This window comes from Scyliorhinus canicula, chromosome 5, assembly GCF_902713615.1.
Source record: "Scyliorhinus canicula chromosome 5, sScyCan1.1, whole genome shotgun sequence".
In the NCBI taxonomy this organism is placed as follows: domain Eukaryota; kingdom Metazoa; phylum Chordata; class Chondrichthyes; order Carcharhiniformes; family Scyliorhinidae; genus Scyliorhinus; species Scyliorhinus canicula.
In genome coordinates this window covers 133537413-133558711 of record NC_052150.1, presented here as the reverse complement: position 1 = coordinate 133558711, position 21299 = coordinate 133537413, and the positions used below count along the sequence as shown (strand labels likewise).

At 48.4% G+C, this 21299-nt stretch overlaps 1 protein-coding gene across 1 annotated transcript in view; it reads right to left on the bottom strand.

Annotated features, from left to right (window-relative positions):
* Positions 1-21299, bottom strand: part of LOC119965683 (ATP-binding cassette sub-family A member 13-like) — a 398370-nt gene that overhangs the window by 99929 nt on the left and 277142 nt on the right. The window contains exons 36-39 of the mRNA XM_038796446.1: positions 19419-19617; positions 16860-17078; positions 10450-10646; positions 2123-2280 (exon numbers count right to left, since the gene is read on the bottom strand). Of these exons, the coding sequence (XP_038652374.1) occupies positions 2123-2280; positions 10450-10646; positions 16860-17078; positions 19419-19617 (773 nt within the window). The remainder of the gene's footprint in view (positions 1-2122; positions 2281-10449; positions 10647-16859; positions 17079-19418; positions 19618-21299) is intronic.

Genomic DNA, 21299 nt, shown 5'->3' with positions numbered 1-21299 from the left:
CCCAATGCCTTCAGGACAGTTTAGAATTTTCAAAGGGCTGATGGGAACACACTTTCCGCCAATTAATGGCCTCTTAAGCTAATTAAGGAGCACATCAAGGGCTTGTCCGTTCAAATAGTGCACCCTTTAGCCGGCTCACGAGCCCCTGACCACCCAAACGGTAAACCCAAACAGACTTCTATTAGCCTGTTAACGCACAGCTATCAGTTTCGGTGTGAGCCTAATCATTTAATTTGCAGTTAATTTTAGCTGAAATCTGAGGAGCTAACTAGCACCATCAAGTGTGCTTCACCAAACATTGTTGTCCGCTTATTTTTGCCTTCCGCCTCCTGGTATTCTAGGGTCCTAACACCTCAAATCAGCATGTCTGCGGCAACCTCCATCATGGCTGCTGTCTGCCTTTGCTGCTGACAGCAAGTAGGCCACTCCTGGCTTCTGAAGTCACAGGATACCTTTCTTTGGGATCGGAGCCCAGTTCCAGGAAAATTAGGCCAGATAAATTTTAAAATAGCGATTGACCATAAAACGTAGGAGCAGAAGTAGGCCATTCGGCCCATTGAGTCTCCTCCGCCATTCAATAAGATTGTGACTGCACTGATAATTCTCAACTCCACCTTCCCACATTATTCCCATAACCTTTAATTCCCTTACTCATTAAAAATCTGGCCATCACAGCCTTGAACACACGTAATGACCCACCCTCTACAGCCCGCTGCGGAAAAAAATTTCACAGATTCACCGTCTGAGATCAAAAATTTCTCCTCACCTCTATCTAAAATGTATGATCCTTTACTCTGCATTATGCTCTCTGGCCCTCAACATTCCCACATGGGGAAACAACCTCTCCGATCTACACTGTCCAGCCCCCTGAGATTCCTATGTGTCCCAATAAGGTCACCTCTCATTCTTCTAAATTCCAATGAGTACAGGCCCAGTAGGGGCTGGTTTAGCACACTGGGCTAAATCGCTGGCTTTTAAAGGAGACCAAGGCAGGCCAGCAGCACAGTTCAATTCCCGTACCAGCCTCCCCAAACAGGCACCGTAATGTGGCGACTAGGGGCTTTTCACAGCAACTTCATTTGAAGCCTACTTGTGACAATAAGTGATTTTCATTTTCATCTATTTTGCTACTCCTCATAAGAAAACCCCGCCATACCCAGGATGTATTCTGGACCCAGTGAACCTATTCTGGACTGCCTCCAATGCAAGTATACCTTTCCTTAAATAAGTGACCAATACTGTTGACAGTATCCCAGGTGTGATCTAACTAGTGCTTTGTATAATGTTAGCAAGACTTCCCTACTTTTTATACTCCATTCCCATTGAAATAACGGACAACATTTGATTTGCCTTCCCTATTACCTGCTAAATTTGCATGCTAATGCTAGCTTTTGTGATTTATGCACAGGGACACCCAATCCCTCTGTTCTGCAGTCTTTCTCTATTTAAAAAATATTCAGCTCTTTTATTATTTTTCCCAAAGTCCATAACTTCCAGCCCTGGTTTAGCTCACTGGGCTAAATCGCTGGCTTTTAAAGCAGACCAAGCAGGTCAGCAGCACGGTTCGATTCCCGTACCAGCCTCCACGGACAGGCGCCGGAATGTGGCGACTAGGGGCTTTTCACAGTAACTTCATTGAAGCCTACTCGTGACAATAAGCGATTTTCATTTTCATTTCAACTTCACATTTTTCTACATTATGTGCCAATTTTCCCCACTCACCTAACCTGTCTATATCCCTCTGTAGACTGTGCCAACCTCACCACTAGCCTTCCCACCCATTTTTGTGTCATGTGCAAACTTGGCAATAATACATTCCCTTCCTTCATCAAAGTCATTAATCTATATTGTAAATAATTGTGACCCGAACACTGATCCCTGTAACACTCCACTAGTTACAGATTGCCATCCTGGAAATGTCCCTCTTCTCTCAACTCTCTGTCTTGTACCTGTTGGCCAAACCTCTATCCATCCCCAAATTCTCACTCCGAGATAAAATACTTTATAGTCTTAAATTCAGGACTTCCTCAAACATGTTCAGGTTTCAGTAAACACTATTGGCAGTATTAAAAACATGTAGTTTTATTCAATTCTTATTTGTCACAATTTGAGAGATGCATACCTTTTTTGCAATACTGAGACTGTAACCCTGTCCATACTGTTCCTTTAAGTAGGCAGGAGAACCACAGCATTTCAAATAGCCATTTTCAAGGATGGCAATTTGATCACTCAGAATGTCTGCTTCGTCCAAATGGTGAGTAGTGAAAATGATAGTTCGCTCTATCAAGACAAAAAAAATACAGACGCATTTTAATTCAAATTACAGCTAGTTAGATGAGCAACTCATGTGTTAATAGCTGGCAAAGTTATGATATAGCACATACAGTATTAGTGGGGAAGGGGGAGTGATCTGGCAACATTGTGTCATGTCAGGAATTTGGTGCAAGTTGGCTCTCTTTGATAAATATTTCTCAAGCTGTAATTTAGATAATAGTTTTAATCTGACTTTGGCTTTTAAAACTGAAAAAGATACTGCAAACTAGTTAAGAAAACTAGCTGACAAAAACTGCTCGTAAGTGACAGTTGACTGACAAGCAACTGGAAGTGGTTGTCTGAATAAGTATTAACTACTTAATTTACCATTAATTACTCAATTCCGAAGAAGCATTATACTGGATTTGAAACATATCTCATGTTCCCCTCTCCACAGATGCTGCCAGAGTTTTTCCAGCATCCTTTTTTATTTCAGATTTACAACATCTTACTTTTAATTAATCAGGAGTTGTAACTTGTGTAGGAGGCCTAAGCTCTTTATTTAGGGAGTCAGTGTTTGCTGCTGTGTGGAGTGATTAGGAAACCTAGGTCTCATGAACTGAGCGGTAAGTCAAGAATTGGGTACAAGTGGGAAGTTGGTGGAGTGGGCGAAGGAGTTGTTTTTAATTATTTTCATATTATCTCCAGAAGTTAGTGTGTGTTTTAGTTTTGTCTTTAAGTTGGGAGATAGTAATTTGCTATTATTTAAATTAATAGTTATTAATTTAGTTCAGTAGTCAAATAAATAAATTAAGATAGAGAGACATGACTGGGCAGATTCTGTGCTGTGACTGCACTCTGTGGGAGTTTGTGGAGTACATTGCATAGAATCCCTGCAGTGCAGAAGATGGCCATTTGGCCCATCGAGTCTGCAACAAATCTCCGAACAAGCACCCCATCTAGGCACACTCCCCCACCCTAGCCCTGCAACTCTGTAATCCCACCTAACTTTTGGATACTAAGGGGCAATATCACATGGCCAATCCATCTATCCTGTGCATCATTGGACTGTGGTAGGAAACCGGATCAGCCGGAGGCAATCCACACAGACATGGGGAGAATGTGTAAATTCCACACAGACAGTCATCCAAGGTTCGAATTGAACCTGGGTTCCTGGCGCTGTGAGGCAGCAGTGCTAACCACTGTGCCACAGTCCTAGACAACCATGTCTGCAGCAAGTATCTGAAGCTTGAGCAATTTTGGCTCTAAGTTCCTAAGCTGGAGTGGGAGCTGCAGACATTGCATCAGTTGCATCCTTGGGCGGGTTTCTCCGCGAGGCAAGGCAGGCCACTCCAGCGCCAAGGAGTGGCGTGAACCACTCCGGTGTCGGACCGCCCTGAAGGTGTAGAATCCTCCGCACCTTCAGGGGCTCAGCCGGCGGCGGAATGTTTTGCGAAGTGCCAACCAGCGCCGAAGGGCCTCCGCCAGCTGGTGTGAGTTGGCGCATGCGCAGGAGCGCCAGTGTGTGCTGGCAACATCCCAGCGCAAGCGCAGGGGGGGTTCTTCTCCGCACCGACCATGGCGGAGGTTGACAGCAGCCGGTGCGGAGGGAAAGAGTGCCCCCATGGCACAGGCCCGCCTGCGGATCGGTAGGCCCAGATCGTGGGCCATGCCACTGGGGGGCACCCCCACGGGGCCAGATCCCCCCGCGCCCCATTGAGTACTCTGCAGGCCGCCCGTGGAGCCAGGTCCCGCCGGTAAGGACCTGTTGTGATTTACGCCGGTAGGACCCGCCGAAAACGGGCGGCCACTGGGCCCATCGTGGGCCAGGGAATCGCCGCGGGGGCGCTGCCAGCACTGCGGCACAGTGGTTAGCACTGCTGCCTCACAGCGCGCCCGGCAAAAGCCAGGCGCCGGAGAATTTGGCAAGCGGCGAGGGCGGGATGCACCCCCCCCCCCGGTGATTCTCCTACGCGGCCGGGGGGGGTCGGGGAATCCTACCCATTCTTCTAGGAGGCAGTCACACTCGCTAGGTTAAGTAGAACTCCAAATTTGGTCAATGATCAGGGTCAGGAGAGTGCAACTGTGAGTCAGGCTGGTACAACAGTCCAGCATGTTGTGATGAGGAGTCTCAGCCCTTTGACTTGTACCAATAGTTAAGATGAACATTTTACCAGGGTGGATGGATAAACTGACCATAGCATTATGGTGCAGGATGCCATTTGAGTGGAGAGACTGAAAGGGAGCATAATTGTGACAGGGGAGAATGTATACTGCTCTTCCCAACTATGGCCACAATTCCGAATGTTGTACTGGCTTCCGGGGTTAAGGGCATTTCCGAACAGCAGGAGAAGAATTCGGAGTGGTAAGGGGAGGATTCATTTGGAAACAATGACATGATATCCTGCAGAGAGAGTTTGTGAAGTTGGATCCAAGTTAAAACATAGAACTGCAAAGATATCTGGATTGTTACCAGTGCAACACGCTGTTGGCACAGAGTCAAGCAGATTAGAAAATTAATTCCGTGACTCAAAGAGTGCAGGAAGAAGGGAGTTTTGATCCATGGGACATTGGCACCAGTCCTCAGATAAGAGGAACACAAAGCAAGCTGCAATCGGGTGAATTGTACAATTAAGTTTATCGATAAAGCTTTAAATTAAAGGATTCAGGTAACGGGGGGTAGGATTCTCCAAACCCCGCCGGGTCGGACAATCGCCGGGGGGCGGCGTGAATCCTGTCCCCGCCGTCCGCCGAATTCTCCGGCACCAGAGATTCGGCGGGGGAAGGAATCGTGCCGTGCCGGTCGACGGCCGCTCACAGCGCGCCCCCCCCCCCCCCCCCCCCCCCCCCCCGATTCTCTGGCCCGCGATGGGCCGAAGTCCCGCTGGTTCTTTGCCAGTCCTACCGGCGTATATTGGATTAGGTCCCTTACCGGCGGGATCTGGTGGTGTGGGCGGGCTCCGGGGTCCTGGGGGGGGGGGGGGGGGGGCGTAGGGTGATCTGGCTCGGGGTGGTGCCCCCACGGTGGCCTGGCCCGCGCTCAGGGCCCACCAATCCGCGGGCGGGCCTGTGCCATGGGCGCACTCTTTTCCTACACATCGGCCGTGTCAGCCTCCGCGTTGGCCGACGCAAAGGTGAACCCACCCCAAGCATGCGCGAGGATGACGTCAGCAGCCGCTGACGCACTTGCGCCTGCGCGGACCCGCGCCGGCCGGCGGAGTCCCTTCGGCCCCAGCTGGCGTGACGCCAAAGGCCTTCCACGCTAGCCAGCGGGGCGCAAACCACTCCGGCGCCGGCCGAGCCCCTGAACACGCAGGCTCCATACAGACAATTACTCAAGTAGGGAATCGAACCTGGGACCCTGTAGCTGTGAAGAAACTGTGCTAACCACTATGCTACCGTGCTGCCCTATCGTGCTTGCTGCGTGAAAATGTTTTTACTCATCCTTTCACAGGTGGGAACTGTTTCTTTCTATCTAATCTATCCAGATCACTCATAATTTTGAGCAACTCTATGAAATCTGCTCTCAGCCTTCTCTTCTCAAGGAAAATTGACCCAACTTCTCCAATCTATCTACATAACAAGTTCCTCATCCCTCGAACCATTTTTGTAAGTCTTTTTTGCACTCTCTCCAAACATCCGCTGCTGGTCTTGTTGCCTTATCAACAGTAAGCACAGACAGATTATGCAATGCCTCCTCCTTCTCATTTTAAATCCTTTTTGTGAGTTAATTACCCCATCTTCCACCATGGCCTGGGTAGCATTTTTTTTCTTTGGTGAAGATGGCAAATATTCATTTAATATCACAACTATACGAGCAGCACGGTAGCACAGAAGTTAGCACAATTGCTTCACAGCTCCAGGGTCCCAGGTTCGATTCCTGGCTTGGGTCACTGTCTGTCCAGAGTCTGCACGTTCTCCCCGTGTCTGTGTGAGTTTCCTCCGGGCACTCTGGTTTCCTCCCACAGTCCAAAGATGTGCAGGTTAGGTGGATTGGCCATGCCAAATTGCCCTTAGTGTCCAAAAAGGTTGGGTTAGGTGGAGTTAAGGGGATAGGGCGGAGGTGCGGGGATAGGGTGCAGGGGTGGGCTTAGGTAGGGTCCTCTTTCCAAGGGTCAGTGCAGACTCGATGGGCTGAATGGCCTCCTTCTGCACTGTAAATTCTGTGATACCCCCACCTCCATGCGTAAATCCTTCTTTTGGTCCTTTATCAGCCTCCCTATCCATTTTTATCAACCTTTTGGTATTTATAATTCTATAGAAAACTTTAGGATTCCCTTTTATGTTAGCTGTCAGTCTCTTTTCATACACTCTCTGTGCTTTCATTATTGGCTTTCTTAGCCTCTGAACATTTTATATTCAGTCTAGTTCTCTGTTGTATTATCCATTTGAAGTCTGTGAAAAGAACACTTTTTCTTTTTCATCTTAATCCTTATCTTTTTCCTCATTCTTGGGAAGGCTGAATTAAATTTCCCCACCTTTTTCTCTTTGAGAGACTATACTTTGACTGTACCCAAACTATTTTGTTTTCAAGGTAGCCCATTGTTCAGCTACTTTTTCCCCCTGCCAAACTTTGACTTCAATTAATCTAGCCCAGATCCATTGAAGTTGCCTTTACCCCAGTTGATTAATCTTATTCTGGATTGTTCTTTGTCCTTTTGCATAGTCAACCTGAAATTTATGATGCAGTGATAACTCTCCTCTCTTCTACTGACACTTGATCTACGTAGACTCCTCATTTACACGAACCAGGTGCAGCAGAGCCTCCTTTGTCATTGCACTGGAAACCTTTCCTCAACACACTGTAGAAACTCTTGCACCCCTCTACTATTTACACTATTACTGTTCTCAGTCTATAGTCAGATAATTAAACTCCCCCATTTAACTTCTCCATAATTCTTGCACCTCTCTGTAATTTGCTTGCAATTTTGATCCTCTACGTCCTTTCCAGGTTGGTGGCCTGCCGACTACACAAAATGTAATTGCACCTTTTTAAATTGTTTTGCTCTGGGTCAAATAAATTCTGTCCTTGACCTCCCTAGGGTATCCTCTTTCTCCAGCACTGCAATTTTCCCCTTAATCAATAACACTTCCCATTCCCCTTTTCTTTCTTTCCTATTTTCCTGAACACTTTGTATCAAGGAATATTTAACACCCAGTCCTGCCCTCTTTGAGTCAGGTTTCTGTTACAGCTGCAACATCATAGGTCCACATGTCAATCGGTGGTTGTACCTCACCAAACTTATTTGCCACACTCCGTGCATTCACATACATGCATATTAACATTGATTTAAACTTTAAAATCTTCTCCCTTTCTCCAACACTACCTAATAAATTGCTTTTCCCTACTTTAGTGCTATTTATTGTTCTTAGTATTCTGAATACCTTGGTTTTCCTGTTTGTTATTTTCTCTGTTTCCCACACCCCTGCTAAGTTAGTTTAAACCCTTTCCAATAGCACTAACAAATTGCTCTGCAAGGAACTCTATTCCACTTATTTTTAGGTGCAACCTGCCCAGCCTGTACAGGTTTCATCACCTCCTGCCTCCCTCACCCCCGGTTCCCCCGAGTGGTTCCCAAAGACTACCCTCCTGCACTATCTTACCAGCCAAGCATTCATCTGTTTTATCCTTCTATATTTATACTTTAAAAAAAAATTTTTTCGAGTAGCAATTCTTTTTTTTCCAACTCAAGGGCAATTTAGCGTGGCCAATTCACCTACCCTGCACATCGTTTTGGGTTGTGAGGGTGAGATCCATGCAGGCATGTGGAGAATGGGTAAACACCAAACAGACAGTGACACAGAGCCGGGATCGAACCCGGATTCTCTGCCCCACCATGCCACCCAGTTCCATTTTTCTACTCACTTGCATGTGGCACTGAGAGTGAACTGGAGATAACGGGCCAGGTTCTCTGATTTTGAGGCTAAGTGCGGAGGATCCGTGGCGCTTTACATGGAAAAAATCGGCACCACCCCCTCACCGATGCTGCAAGCGGTGAGGGACTAGCTGCCGTGCCACATAAAACTTCCAGCGTCCACGACATAAATGGCCGGAAAAATGCCAGGTCCGTGGCTGCGCATGCTCACGGTGACAACCTGCAATGGTCGCAACGTAAAACATGGCGCCGGCCATGTGCGGACTCGACCTGTCAGATACTGCCCCCCTGGCCACCCCCCCACCAGTGTTCCAGTCCTCGCTCCTGCCTGACTGTGACGGCGCTGGACACAGTCCACAGCTGCCACACTGGGTTCCCACACGGCTGAGACCACAAGTGAACCGTGTCGCTAGGAACTCGGGCCATCAGGGCGGAGCATTAGGCGAGGGCATTCAGGTGACACGCTGAGGCCGTCCCAACGGCATGCCGCGATGGTGCCATTTCGGAGGGAGTGGAGCATCTGAAACGTGCATCAAACAGGGAGCGCCCCCAATTTTGGTGTCAAAAGGGATTCACAGCCCGATCGCTAATTATGAAATCGGCGTCGGGGATTGGTGAATATCGCCCAACTACTTTTGGAAACCTGTTTTCTAATTACCTACTTAGCTCCTTAAATTATGACTGCAGGAACAAATCACTCTTTCAGCACAGAAAATGCCTTTCACTATGTAGACTTCTGAATTGGAAGTATGTAGTTTTTTGATTATAAGACCATAAGATATAGAGGCAGAATTAGGCCATTCGGCCCATCGGGTCTGCTCCTCCATTTAATCATGGCTGATAGTTTTCTCATCCCCATTCTCATGTCTTCTCATAATTCCTGATCCCCTTATTAATCAAGAACCAATCTATCTCTGCCTTAAAGACACTCAGTGAATTTGCCTCCACAGCCTGCGGCTAAGAATTCCACAGATTCACCACCCTCTAGCTGAAGAAATTCTTCCTAATCTCGGTTTTAAAGGATCGTCCCTTCAGTCTGAGGCTGTGCCCTCGGGTTCAAATTTCTCTGACTAGTAGAAACATTCTCTCCCCATCCACTCTATCTAGGCCTCTCAGTATCCTGTAAGTTTCATTAACATCCCCTCCATATCCTTCTAAACTCCATTGAGTACAGACCCAGAGACTTCAAACGCTGCTCATCTGACAAGTCCTTCATGCTGGGATCATTCTTGTGAAACTCCTCTGGATCCCCCTCCAGAACATCCTTCCTTAGATACAGGGCCCAAAACAATATTCCAAAAGGGATCTGACAAGAGCCTTATACAGCCTCAGCCTACATCCCTGCTCTTGTATTCTTGCCCTCTCGACATGAATGCTCACATTGTATTTGCCTTCTTAACTGCTAACTGAACCTGCATGTTAACCTTAAGAGAATCCTGAAGTAGGACTGCTAAGTCCCTTTGTGTTTCTGATTGCCGAAGTTTTTTCGCATTTAGAAATAGTCCTGAAAGACGTGCTGTAAGGTGAATTGGATGTTCTGAATTATCCCTCCGTGTACCGAACAGGCACCGGAGTGCGGCGACTAGGGGCTTTTCACAGTAACTTCATTATAGTGAAAATGTAAGACTAGTTGTGACACTAGTAAAGATTATTATTATTACGCCTCTATTCTTCCTATCAAAGTGCATAGCGTCACATTTGTCCACATTGTATTCCATCCTGTGGTCGCTTAACCTGGAAAATTCTGTAACTTGCCCCAGAAGTCCAGCACAAATGTTTTTCAAAATATCACTCTTTATTGGTGTCACAAGTGGGCTTACATTAACACTGCAATGAAGTTACTGTGAAAATCTCCGAGTCGCCACACTCCGCTGCTTATTCGGTTACACTGAGGGAGAATTCATAATGTCCAATTCTACTAACAAGCACGTCCTTTGGGACTTGTGGGAGGAAACCGGATCACCGGAGGAAACCCATGCAGACACGGGGAGAATGTGCAGACTCCGCACAGACAGTGACCCAAGCCGGGAATGGAACCTGGGTCCCTGGTTCTGTGAAGCAACAGTGCTAAACACTGTGCTACCGTGCTGCCTACAAGGCATAGCGATGGAGGCATCTCCCATAGAATTGACAAAATTGCTAAATCCAGGACAAACAAAAATCTCCATTAGGCCTGAATAACGAATATCTCTTTCTCAGACCGCCTTCCAGAATTTAAATACAATTTCACAGGATTAAGATGCAGCACAATATCAAATGGCTAGGAAGACTCCATGGATAGTTCATTGAAAGAATTAACTTTATTATTGCTTTTCCTTACCTGCTCTGTTTTTCAATATAATATCCCAGATGTTACGTCGAGAACAAGGATCAACGCCACTGGTCGGTTCATCCAAAATGACAGTAGAGGAGCCTCCAATGAATGCAATCGCTAATGAAAGCTTTCTCTTCGTTCCGCCAGACAAAGCCCCAATAAGTTTGTGCTGATATTGACAAATCCCTACATTATCAAGGGCCCTGAAAGAAGCATGGGACATATATGGATAAATCAGCACATAAATTATTAAGACACAGTCAAGGAAATTGTGAATCACATACAAAAGAGGTCATGTGTTATATTGCTGAGTTCAGATGTCCCTTAGAGTTCCGAGGACGATCCCATAATTTATGACTTGAAAAAATTGGCTCCGAACTGCAGGTTCGAAATTCAGTGTTGTCCATGAGAAGGGGAAGTTTTTTGTGTCTAAAAAAGAGGCATGATTTTAATAAGAGGATGTATCATTTAGATCATCTTGCCGATTCAAGAGCCCTGATTTAGGGTTTCAGTTGAGATCATTCGCAAGCTTGTCTGCACTATAAGAATACAAACTAGCAACTTGATCAAGCTGGCTGGAGCTGCAATACAATCCCTAATCTGACATTTGCTAAATATATTGAGCCTTTGACTGATGTCAACTCAGTGTTTCTACTCAACCTCAAATGTCAGGTCTGCTCAAGATTGTGAGGCAACTTGTGAGAAATAAAATATTGAATTTGCATGCAAGTCTCTGGCTTTATCTACTTGAAGTGTCAAATAATGACATTCACATATACATAGGTCAGACCAAATGTATGTTTTATCACTGCAAAACAGTTAATATTAATTATGGATTAGCAGTCTTGATGCAGTGCTTCATGTCACAAGCACCTCTTTCGGTTTACTATCCATAAAAAAAATGAACTGAAAATCATGCTGAATGTTCTGACCTCTGTGCTTGAACTCCTGACAGACATAGCTGTCAACAACATCTTGGATATATATTGCATCATTAATGAAGAAAATGTCCCAGGACAATTCAGAGAAGTGTAATGAAAATGAAATGAAAATCGCTTATTGTCACGAGCAGGCTTCAATGAAGTTACTGTGAAAAGCCCCTAATCGCCACATTCCGGCGCCTGTTCGGGGAGGTTGGTATGGGAATTGAACTGTGCTGCTGGCCTGCCTTGGTCTTCTTTAAAAGCTAGCGATTTAGTCCAGTGTGCTAAACCAGGCCCGAATGAGATAAAAGATAAGGAGACATTGGAAGTGGTGGCTAAAAACGTTTTTAAAAGACCATGGTTCTTAAGCAGAGAAGAAAGCCTCACGGTAGCATGGTGGTTAGCATCAATGCGTCACAGCTCCAGGGTCCCAGGTTCGATTCCCGGCTGGGTCACTGTCTGTGTGGAGTCTGCACGTCCTCCCTGTGTGTGCGTGGGTTTCCTCCGGGTGCTCCGGTTTCCTCCCACAGTCCAAAGATGTGCGGGTTAGGTGGATTGGCCATGCTAAATTGCCCGTAGTGTAAGGTTAATGGGGGGATTGTTGGGTTACGGGTATACGGGTTACGTGGGTTTAAAGTAGGGTGATCATTGTTCGGCACAACATTGAGGGCCGAAGGGCCTGTTCTGTGCTGTACTGTTCTATGTTCTATGTTCTAAAGCAGGCAAAATAGAGATTTAGCAAAGGAATTCTATAGTGTGGAGTCCAGAGAGTTGAAGCCATGAAGATGTACAGAAGGTCAGAATTGATGAAATTCAGCTTTGAACGTGGTGTATAGAGCTGGAAGGGTTTCCAAAAGTAGAGAGGACTGAAACGAAGAAATGATTTTGATGTGATGATAGAATTTTACATTTGAGGTACTGAGCCGCCAAAAGTCAATGTAGGTCAGCGAACACAGGAGAACACGTCCCTGACGACTCCAGCAGGCTCAATGGCATTTCACGCTCTAATGAACATATATCGACAGAAGGTGGGACTCCCAACCATCACTGGGGGTTTGGCCGGCAGCCAGAAAAGGCATGGCAGCTAGCTGCCTGGATACAAGTGCTGGGAATCAGAGGAAAGGTAAGTGGCAGGGGTTAAGCTGGGAGCGTGATAGCAAAGGTTTTGAAGAGCCCCGAGGGGGTGATTGGGGTCTCGCGGAAGGTTGGGGCTGTGGAAGATATTCAGAGATCACTGGGCCCTGAGGGAGGGCTCCACCACTCAGAAGGGGGGCTTCCAATGGAGTAATTTTGCCTCCCCCTATCAAAAAATCATTTATTTGCGGCCTCTGCACCCCACCCTGCCACTCCAACCTGCGAGCAAACAAATTTTAAATAATTGAAACACCTTTTATAAGTGAGCTACTCATTGTTTCGTGCATTGTTGTCAGTTTTTAAGTCTATTTAAAAAATGTATTTAAAATCTTTTCAAATGTGCCTATTAGTGGACTGAATTCTCCACTGCGCGATGCTGGCAGAGAGTTCTGCGATTGAGTGGACAATCCAATGATATCAACAAAATGGTGCCGTCGATCCACTTCCTATGATCTAGTCCCCGCTAACGAGAGAATATAAATAAGTCAAATTGACCAACTTCCATCCTATTAACGGGCAGGACACCGGGGGCGGGATTCTCTCAGCCCGGGGCCGGGCCGGAGAATCACTGCAACCGGCGCAAATCAGGATGGGCCGAGCGGCCGTAGGAAAAATCCTGAGTCCCGCCGGCGTCCTAACCTGCTCTCAGCCGGCGGGACCTCGGCATGGAAGGGTCCGGGGGCGGCCTGTGGCGGGGGGGGTTCTGCCCCGGGGGGGTCCCTCTGTTGTGGTTTGGCCCGTGATCGGAGCCCACCAATCGGTGGACCAGCCTCTCGTACTGCGGGCCCCCTTTCTTCCGCGCCGGCCCCTGTAATCCTACGCCATGTTGTGTCAGGGCCGGCGTGGAGAAAGGGGCCACTGCGCTAGTGCGCGTTGGCGTCGGTGCCACTGCACATCCGCGGACACCGCGGTGCCCAGTTTACGGCAGGATTAGCAGCTGGAGTGGCGTGGGCCGCTCCAGTGCCGTGCTGGCCCCCTCAGTGGCCAGAATTGCTGACCCTTAGGCCATGTTGATGCCGTCGCGAAACGCGACGGCGTTTCCGACGGTGTCAACACTTAGCCTCAGGATCACAGAATCCCGGGCCGGATTCGCCACATATTCCATGATTCTCCGGTTCAGTTTTCACGTGGGCATGGATTGATTCAGGTATTTGTCAGTGTGCACCTGGCGCAGTGGATCCCACGGAGAGTCAAAGGGTAAGTCTTTAAGATGGATGCCCCCAAAGTCAATCAGAGAGCCCCCTCCCCCACACAATTCAAGTCCTGCCCACCCCACCCCCACCAGACCTCCCAGAAACCGCCATAACAGAGACCCCTCATAACAAAGACGCCCACCAGAAACCCCCTGATAACAAGGCCTTGCACCTGGGACACCCCATAACTGAGCCCTACCAGAGACCCCCAAGAACCGAGTCCCCCACCACAGTCCCCCATAACAGATCTCCCCGCATAAGAGAGACCCCCCCCCCCCCCAGAGAAGAGACAACACCTCCCATAACAGAGGTACTTTACTGCTTTTGATTTGGTTAACAGCTGTCAATTATACCTAGATGTTTATAAACATTGCAGTTAGTTTCACAGCAGGGTGCTTGAGATTCATTCAAGCGTGAAGGGAAATTACATTAAACAATCCAGACAACTGGCTGCCTGAAAGTTGTCAATCGTAGCCTGGTTTCAATAATTTCTCATTAATGTGAATGAAATCCCTGCAGATGAAAGATCTGAGGGTGTTTAAACCCTGGAGAAGTGGGTTTCACTTTCTAGGTATTTACAGCTGCCACTTTATCTGCCTGAGGCAGCAGGTGTTGGGAATAGGTGAGTTTTAAAGCACTGGTTTTTATCAGTGTCTCTGTCTGGACTGTTCCCTGGCTTCCATGCAGAGGTATCTATAATGGGGGTCTCTCTGTTATGGGAAGGCCTCTGGTTAGGGTCTCTGTTCGGGGGGGGGGGGTCCCTGTTCTGGGAGTGGGTCCCTGTTTTGGGAGGGGATCTGTTTTGGGTACTCTGGAGGATCTGTTATGGGGTGGTCTCTGGTGAGGATCTTTGTTATGAGGGTCTCTGATGGGGTTCTTATGGGGGTCTCTGGTGGGAGACTCTGGCAAGGGGCTCTGTTATGGGGCCTTCTGATGGGGGGGTCTCTCTTTTTGGACTCTCTGGTAGGGGGGGTCGGATCACTCATACTGGGGATGACACAGCAAATCCTGTGATGCGGATGGGCCGGGATTGTGTTGCGATGGGCAGCTGCTAGACCTCGCGATTGGGCTGCCTGCAACCCGATAGCGGGATTTGCAAAGGTATCCCTTGCAATCCCCGCCATGCATAAATTAGCATGGCAAAGATAGTAAACTGTTTCTGGGTGCCGCTCCCAGCGCGAGCGCAAATCTGAGGTGAATCATCTCTGGTGGGAGAATCTCCCAAACGGAGAATCCAGCCCGTCTGTGTCTGGCATAAATGACGTTATGTCCGGTGAATTCCAAGAGAGGCCTCAAACGAGATTTGCTCCAGGTACCAAACAGTTTCTGATGCTCCTGGTGCGCTCCAACTGGCGTGATCTGGTTCATGCCCTTCCTGAGTGAGAACCAAATTAGCATATTTAAATCCTCACTGAAATATGCAGAATCTCCGGCTCCTGCAATTCTCCCACTTGCCAGTTTGTTGGTGAGGTTAATTACTAAAGCTTTTTTAAGCTTGGCAAAAAATTATGAAAACTCTACCTGCTATGGATATATATCCTGAAATTCCTTTGGGCGCAATCTAACCAAAAAAAATCAATGTCCATTTTGGGTGGAATTAGCGGGTCATTCCCGGAGCTAAACTGTATTTTGGGCCCCAGCGGGAACGTTCCCCCCTACCCCCGCGAGGCTGCACTTTCGCATAATTTCCTGCACTGAGGAGCCCTGATGAGTGGAGCTCCTCAATGTAAGAAGAGATTGGGATGCCATTTTTAAATGGTGCCCTTACCGTTTGACCCCCACCCGACATGACCCCCTGACTCCCCCCTCCCCCCCTTCAACACCTATAAGAGTGTCATCGGAGGCTCCCTGCATCCCATCTTGCAGGGGCAGGGAATCTCCGGATCTGATCTTCGGCGTGGGTAAAATGCCAGTCTGGCACTTTGGTATTGTCAGCATGGCACTCTGTAATGTCTCTGCCAGCATGGCAGTGCCATTGTGCACCCTGACACTGCCAGGCTTGCACCCAGATGGCACTGCCAGGATAGCACTGCCAGGATGCTAAATTGGCAGTGCCAAGGTGTCCATGTGACAACGGCCATGCCAGGGTACCACTGCAGCATGGTAGCATTGTGGATAGCACAATTATTTCACAGCTCCAGGGTCCCAGATTCGATTCCAGCTTGGGTCACTGTCTGTGCGGAGTCTGCACATCCTCCCCGTGTGTGCGTGGGTTTCCTCCGGGTGATCCGGTTTCCTCCCACAGTCCAAAGATGTGCAGGTTAGGTGGATTGGCCATGCTAAATTGCCCTTAGTGTCCAAAATTGCCCTTTCATGTTGGGTGGGGTTACCGGGTTATGGGGATAGGGTGGAGGTGTTGACCTTGGGTAGGGTGCTCTTTCCAAGAGCCGGTGCAGACTCGATGGGCCAAATGGCCTCCTTCTACACTGTAAATTCTATGATATGTACCATCCTGCCCTAAGGCTGACCATCCAGGTGCCTCCGATCGCCTGTGAGACCTCGCAAGTGCCATTCGCCTGGTCCCCGCTTGTGGGGACCAGTGTGAATGGCACCCCTCTGGGGTCTCCAGGTCGAAGCCAATAAATGGCGGTAGGTCATTTAATCCAGCGTCAGCATGGCTAAGTGGGTTTCTAAACTCACTTAACTGTCCATTATGGGAGGGACCCAGATCGTGATGTCTTGTGAGGTCTGGCTAGATTGCGCGAGGTGCAACGGCTGTCGGGAATCTGGGAGGAGGCCTCTCCTGGGATCTACCAGCTGCATCCTACTCGCGGCCAATATCTTCAGCACTTGATTGCTTGATTGTCTTTTAACCATTCATTCAATGCAAGCATCACTGGCAAGGCCAACAATTCTTGCCTTGAGAAGGTGATGGTGAGACTCCTTTTCTTAACCACCTTGCTGTGAAAGAATACCGTGCTGTTCGAAAGGAAGTTCCAGGGTTTTGATTCAGCAACGGTGAAGGAATGGTGAAATGTTTTTAAGTCAGGATAGCATGTGATCTGAAGGCGATCTTTCAGGTAGTGGTGTTCCCATGTGCCTGCTGCATTTTGTCCAAAATACATTGTATAACTAAAACAGTGCAGTCTAATAGAAACTCCTGCACAAAGCCCTTTCTAAATATTCCCAGTTATTTCATCGAGCATGGAAACATATTCAGACTTACATTTTCACCTCTTGCAGCAGCTGTTTGTATGTCCACTGTGGTGCTTTAATTATCCCATATAACAAGAGATGTTCACGCACTGTTAAGCACTCAAACAGCACATCATGTTGCAGGCACACTCCCAGCTCTTCCCTAATGACTGTCATTTCTTGATTCATATTCCTACCATTAACATAAACAGCACCAGAGCTGGGCTGCTGCAAGCCAGTTAACATTGACCTATGCAATAGACAAACACAATGGATTAGTTTGGGGTACATTTCATATGTAAGAGTTAATAGACCATAAACCAACAATAAGCTACTTATCAATTTGCGTAATTCTACATTATCACATATTTGCATATGTTCTGTTTATAGTCCAAGAGTTCAGTGATTATTTTGGAGGGAAGAAAGAAATTTGAGGAACTATTTATGACCTTGTGTAAAAATGTATTTGTCATTTGACAATTATAACCTGCAGAGGAGTTGTTTCATCAATGCCAAAATTACATTTAAAATCTTTGCCCCTAAATTCTGCATCATGCAAATCCAACAACTCCAATAGGATTTTACCCTTTATTGTTGTGAATCTGTAAAGGTGGGGGACACCTGATTAGTATTGTACATTTCCGGCATCCGTCCACAAGTCGACCTTCCAAGATCCAGGCTGTTTTCCACTTCTCACTTGGGCTACCACCTTCCTGCACTTTGCCTTGACCTGAATTAATGAGGAAAGCAGGAATTCTCGACGTACCAGGCACTCCACCCTTGCAGCAGATTAACTCTGCCTTTTAAATGGCTACCAGAAATTCTTCCCATCAGAAAATCCAGGGAAAAGCAGAAAGTGCAGGCAGGTCCCTGCTCATTTCTGGTAGGTAGTGCTGATGTATTTAGGGTTTTTGGAGCTTGGGTTAATTCCACAGCAAATAAAAGATGCTTTGATGTTGCCCCTCGTGTCAATATTTGTTAAGAATGTATTAGCAGTGAAAAATAATTCTACTAAAGCTTAAACATACAAGTGGCCCAAGCAAAGCATACACTTTGGCAAAAGGCTTGATATTTCTAAAGTTTTTTTAAAATAAATTTTGTGTACCCAATTAATTTTTTCCAATTAAGGGGCAATTTAGCGTGGCCAATTCACCTAGCCTGCACATCTTTGGGTTGTGGGGGCGAAACCCACGCAAACACGGGGACAATGTGAAAACTCGGACAGTGACCCAGAGCCAGGATCGAACCTGGGGCCTCGGCCCCATGAGGCTACATGGCTGACACACTGAGCCACCGTGCTATCGATATTTACAAATTAACTTGGCACAACACACAGTTAACTCAACAGATAACCAAAATAACACCTTGGGCAAAATTCTCCCAAAGGGAGACTGCCGACGCCGGAGTGAAACCCGGAGTGTTTCACTCTGGCGTCGGAGGCCGCTCCTCGCCCCCTATTCTCCCCCCCGCCCCCCCCCCCCCGGGGTCTAGGAGCGGCGTTGCAGGAAACTCGGCCGCCGGGCCTTGACGCTTGCGTCAAAGCGGCGCACCAAGAATGACGCGGCCGGCGGCGCCTAAGTGACGTCAGCCGCGCTTGCGCAGGTTGGCTGGCTCCAACCTGCGCATGCGTGGTTGCCGTCTTCCCCTCCCCTGCCCCACAAGACATGGCGGCTTGATCTTGCGGGGCGGCCGAGGGGAAAGAGTGCGTCTCTTAGGGACGCTGGCCCGACGATCGGTGGGCACCGATCGCGGGCCAGTCCCCTCACGAGCACACCCGTGGTGCTCGATCCTCTCTCCGCCCCCCCACAGGCCCCACACTTACCTGTCGCGCGCTGTTCAGGCTGGCAGCGACCAGGTGTGGTTGCCGCCGGCGTGAACCCGTCGGGGTCGTCAGGCCGCTTGTCCCATCCGGGCCGGAGAATCGCCGGTCGCCAGGAAAAACAGCGCCATTTTGGGGGGTGTGGGAGAATCACGGGGGGTGCCAGGGCGGCGTGGCGTGATTCACCCGGCACTCCCGCGATTCTCCCACCCGGCGTGGGGAGCGGAGAATTGCAGCCCTTCCCTTACTGGAAAATTTAATGTGTCCTTGTGTTGCCATCACTATGAAATTATCAAGTTTTATCCATTACTGGTAACTTGTATCCAATTTATCATCTTGCGTATCAAGATGACGGCAGTTCCGGCACTTCATGCCAGCGAGAGCTTCCAATTCAATGGGAAACCCTGCTGATAATGGCAGAAGATCCCACCAATGGCTGGGCAGCTCCACGGCTGCAAAACATACGGTGGGTTGCATGGAAAATCCCGCCCAATAAATATGTTCAAAATCTAACATGGTTCCCAAACCAATTTACCTGCCTGCGTGTAAATGCAGTGATTCAAAAAGGAGCAAAATACAATTAGGTGAAAAGAAAACCTTCAATAATTAACCAAACTTTTATTGAGAGAATAGTGCTGATAATAAGCATTTACTGAACAACATAATTTAATAGATTTGACATTATGTAAATTAACTGCCAAACAGGACAAATTAATTGTTTCCTCTCCATTAATTCTAATGTCTATCAATACATTTTGGTGCATCACTTACATAGTTGTTGTCTTGCCTGCTCCATTGGGTCCTAACAATGCTGTAATTTCTCCTTTGTAGAAATCAAGGTTCAAGTCTTTAACAGCTACTTTTTTTCCCTGCTTAAACTCTTTGGTGAGCGATCTTAAAGCAACTCCAACCTCCAAATTAGGAGATGTCACTTCTTTCCCAGATGAGTTCATAGAATTGAAGGGTTCTCCTATTAAAAGGAATGAACGGATAAAACATTCATTATAGTTTCACACCAGAATCCTTCCCTAACAACCTGCTACCATGGTAAATATCCAACCATGACTGTTGGTCGCAACCTTATTTTTGCTGACATCACTTGATCGCAGTTTGAAGAATGTTTTGTCCTATACTTAACTTGAATACACCTCTGATTTCCTGTCACAAAAGTAATGCTTCTAGGAATGGTGATCCACTCTATTGTTGAACTGTTTAATGAAATCAATGGATGAAAGTGTGAGTGAAACATAAAGCTATAACAAAATTCAGAATCAGATACGGTTCATGAATCAATTTTCCTGAGTATGCGCAAACACGTTGCTACAAAGGAAAAAAGGAAATTATAAAACTAAAACATAAAACCTGTGTTAAAATATGGACTCAGTAACTGGTATTCTGGTCTGGCATTTGTAGCAGCTATCAATGTTCACCATCCTTACTCCTTTAAAACTGACAGCAACGTCTGGTGTCCACACAATCACAGAAAGGTCCTACTAAAATGATAACACCCATTGCAGGCATCTGGGCCGGGATTCTCCCCTACCTGGCGGGGCGGGGGGGGTCCCGCATACTGGAGTGGCGAGAACCACTCCGGCGTCAGGCCTCCCCAAATATGCAGAATTCTCTGCACCTTTAGGGGCTAGGCCCGCGCCGGAGTGGCTCCCGCTCCGCCGACTGGTGAAAACGGCCTTTGGCGCCCCGCAGCGGAAGAAAAAGAGTGCCCCCACGGCACAGGCCCGCCGGCCGATCGGTGGACCCCTATCGCGGGCCAAGCCACCGTGGGGGCACCCCCCGGGGTCAGATCGCCCCGCGCCCCCCCAGGACCCCGGGGCCCGCTCCCGCCGCCTGCTCCCGCCGGCACCAGAAGTGGTTTAAACCACGTCGGCGGGAGATGCCTGACAGCGGCGGGACTTCGGCCCATCGCGGGCCAGAGAATTGCCACAGGGGGCCCGCCGACCGGCATGGCGTCACTCCCGCTCCCGCCGATTCCCGGGTGGCGGAGAATTCCAGCCACGGCGGGGGCGGGAGTGATTGCATTGTAGATATTGTCAATATCTACAATGCAACACTATTTTATCTCAATATTCCTATACCTCAATAAACTCATTATAATCACCGGGATAGAGTGGAATAACGGGATAGCAGACAAAAGGACAAGCTTAAAGTAATGCGAAAGACTATTGAGAATCAGGGGCGGGATTCTCCGACCCGGCGGGGGGTGGCGTTAATCCCGCCCCCGCCGGTTGTCGAAATTCTCCGGCGCCGGGGTTTTGGCGGGGGCGGGAATCATGCCGCGCTGGTCGATGGCCACTGGCGGCCCATGGTGGCCTGGCCCACGATCTGAGCCCACCAATCCTCAGGTGGGCCTGTGCCGTGGGGGCACTCTATTCCTCTGCGTCAGCCTCTGTAACAGTCCGCGATGGCCGGCAAGGAGATGAACACCCCTGCGCATGCGCTGGGATGATGCCAGCACATGCTGGCACTCCTGCGCCATGCACCGACTCGCGCCGGGGCCGGTGGAGGCCCTTCGGCGCCGGTTGGCATGGTGCCAAGCCCCTTCCACGCCGGCCAGCGCGGCGCGAACCACTCCGGCGTTGGCCTAGCCCCTGAAGGTGCGGAGGATTACGCACCTTCGGGGCTGCCCGACGCCGG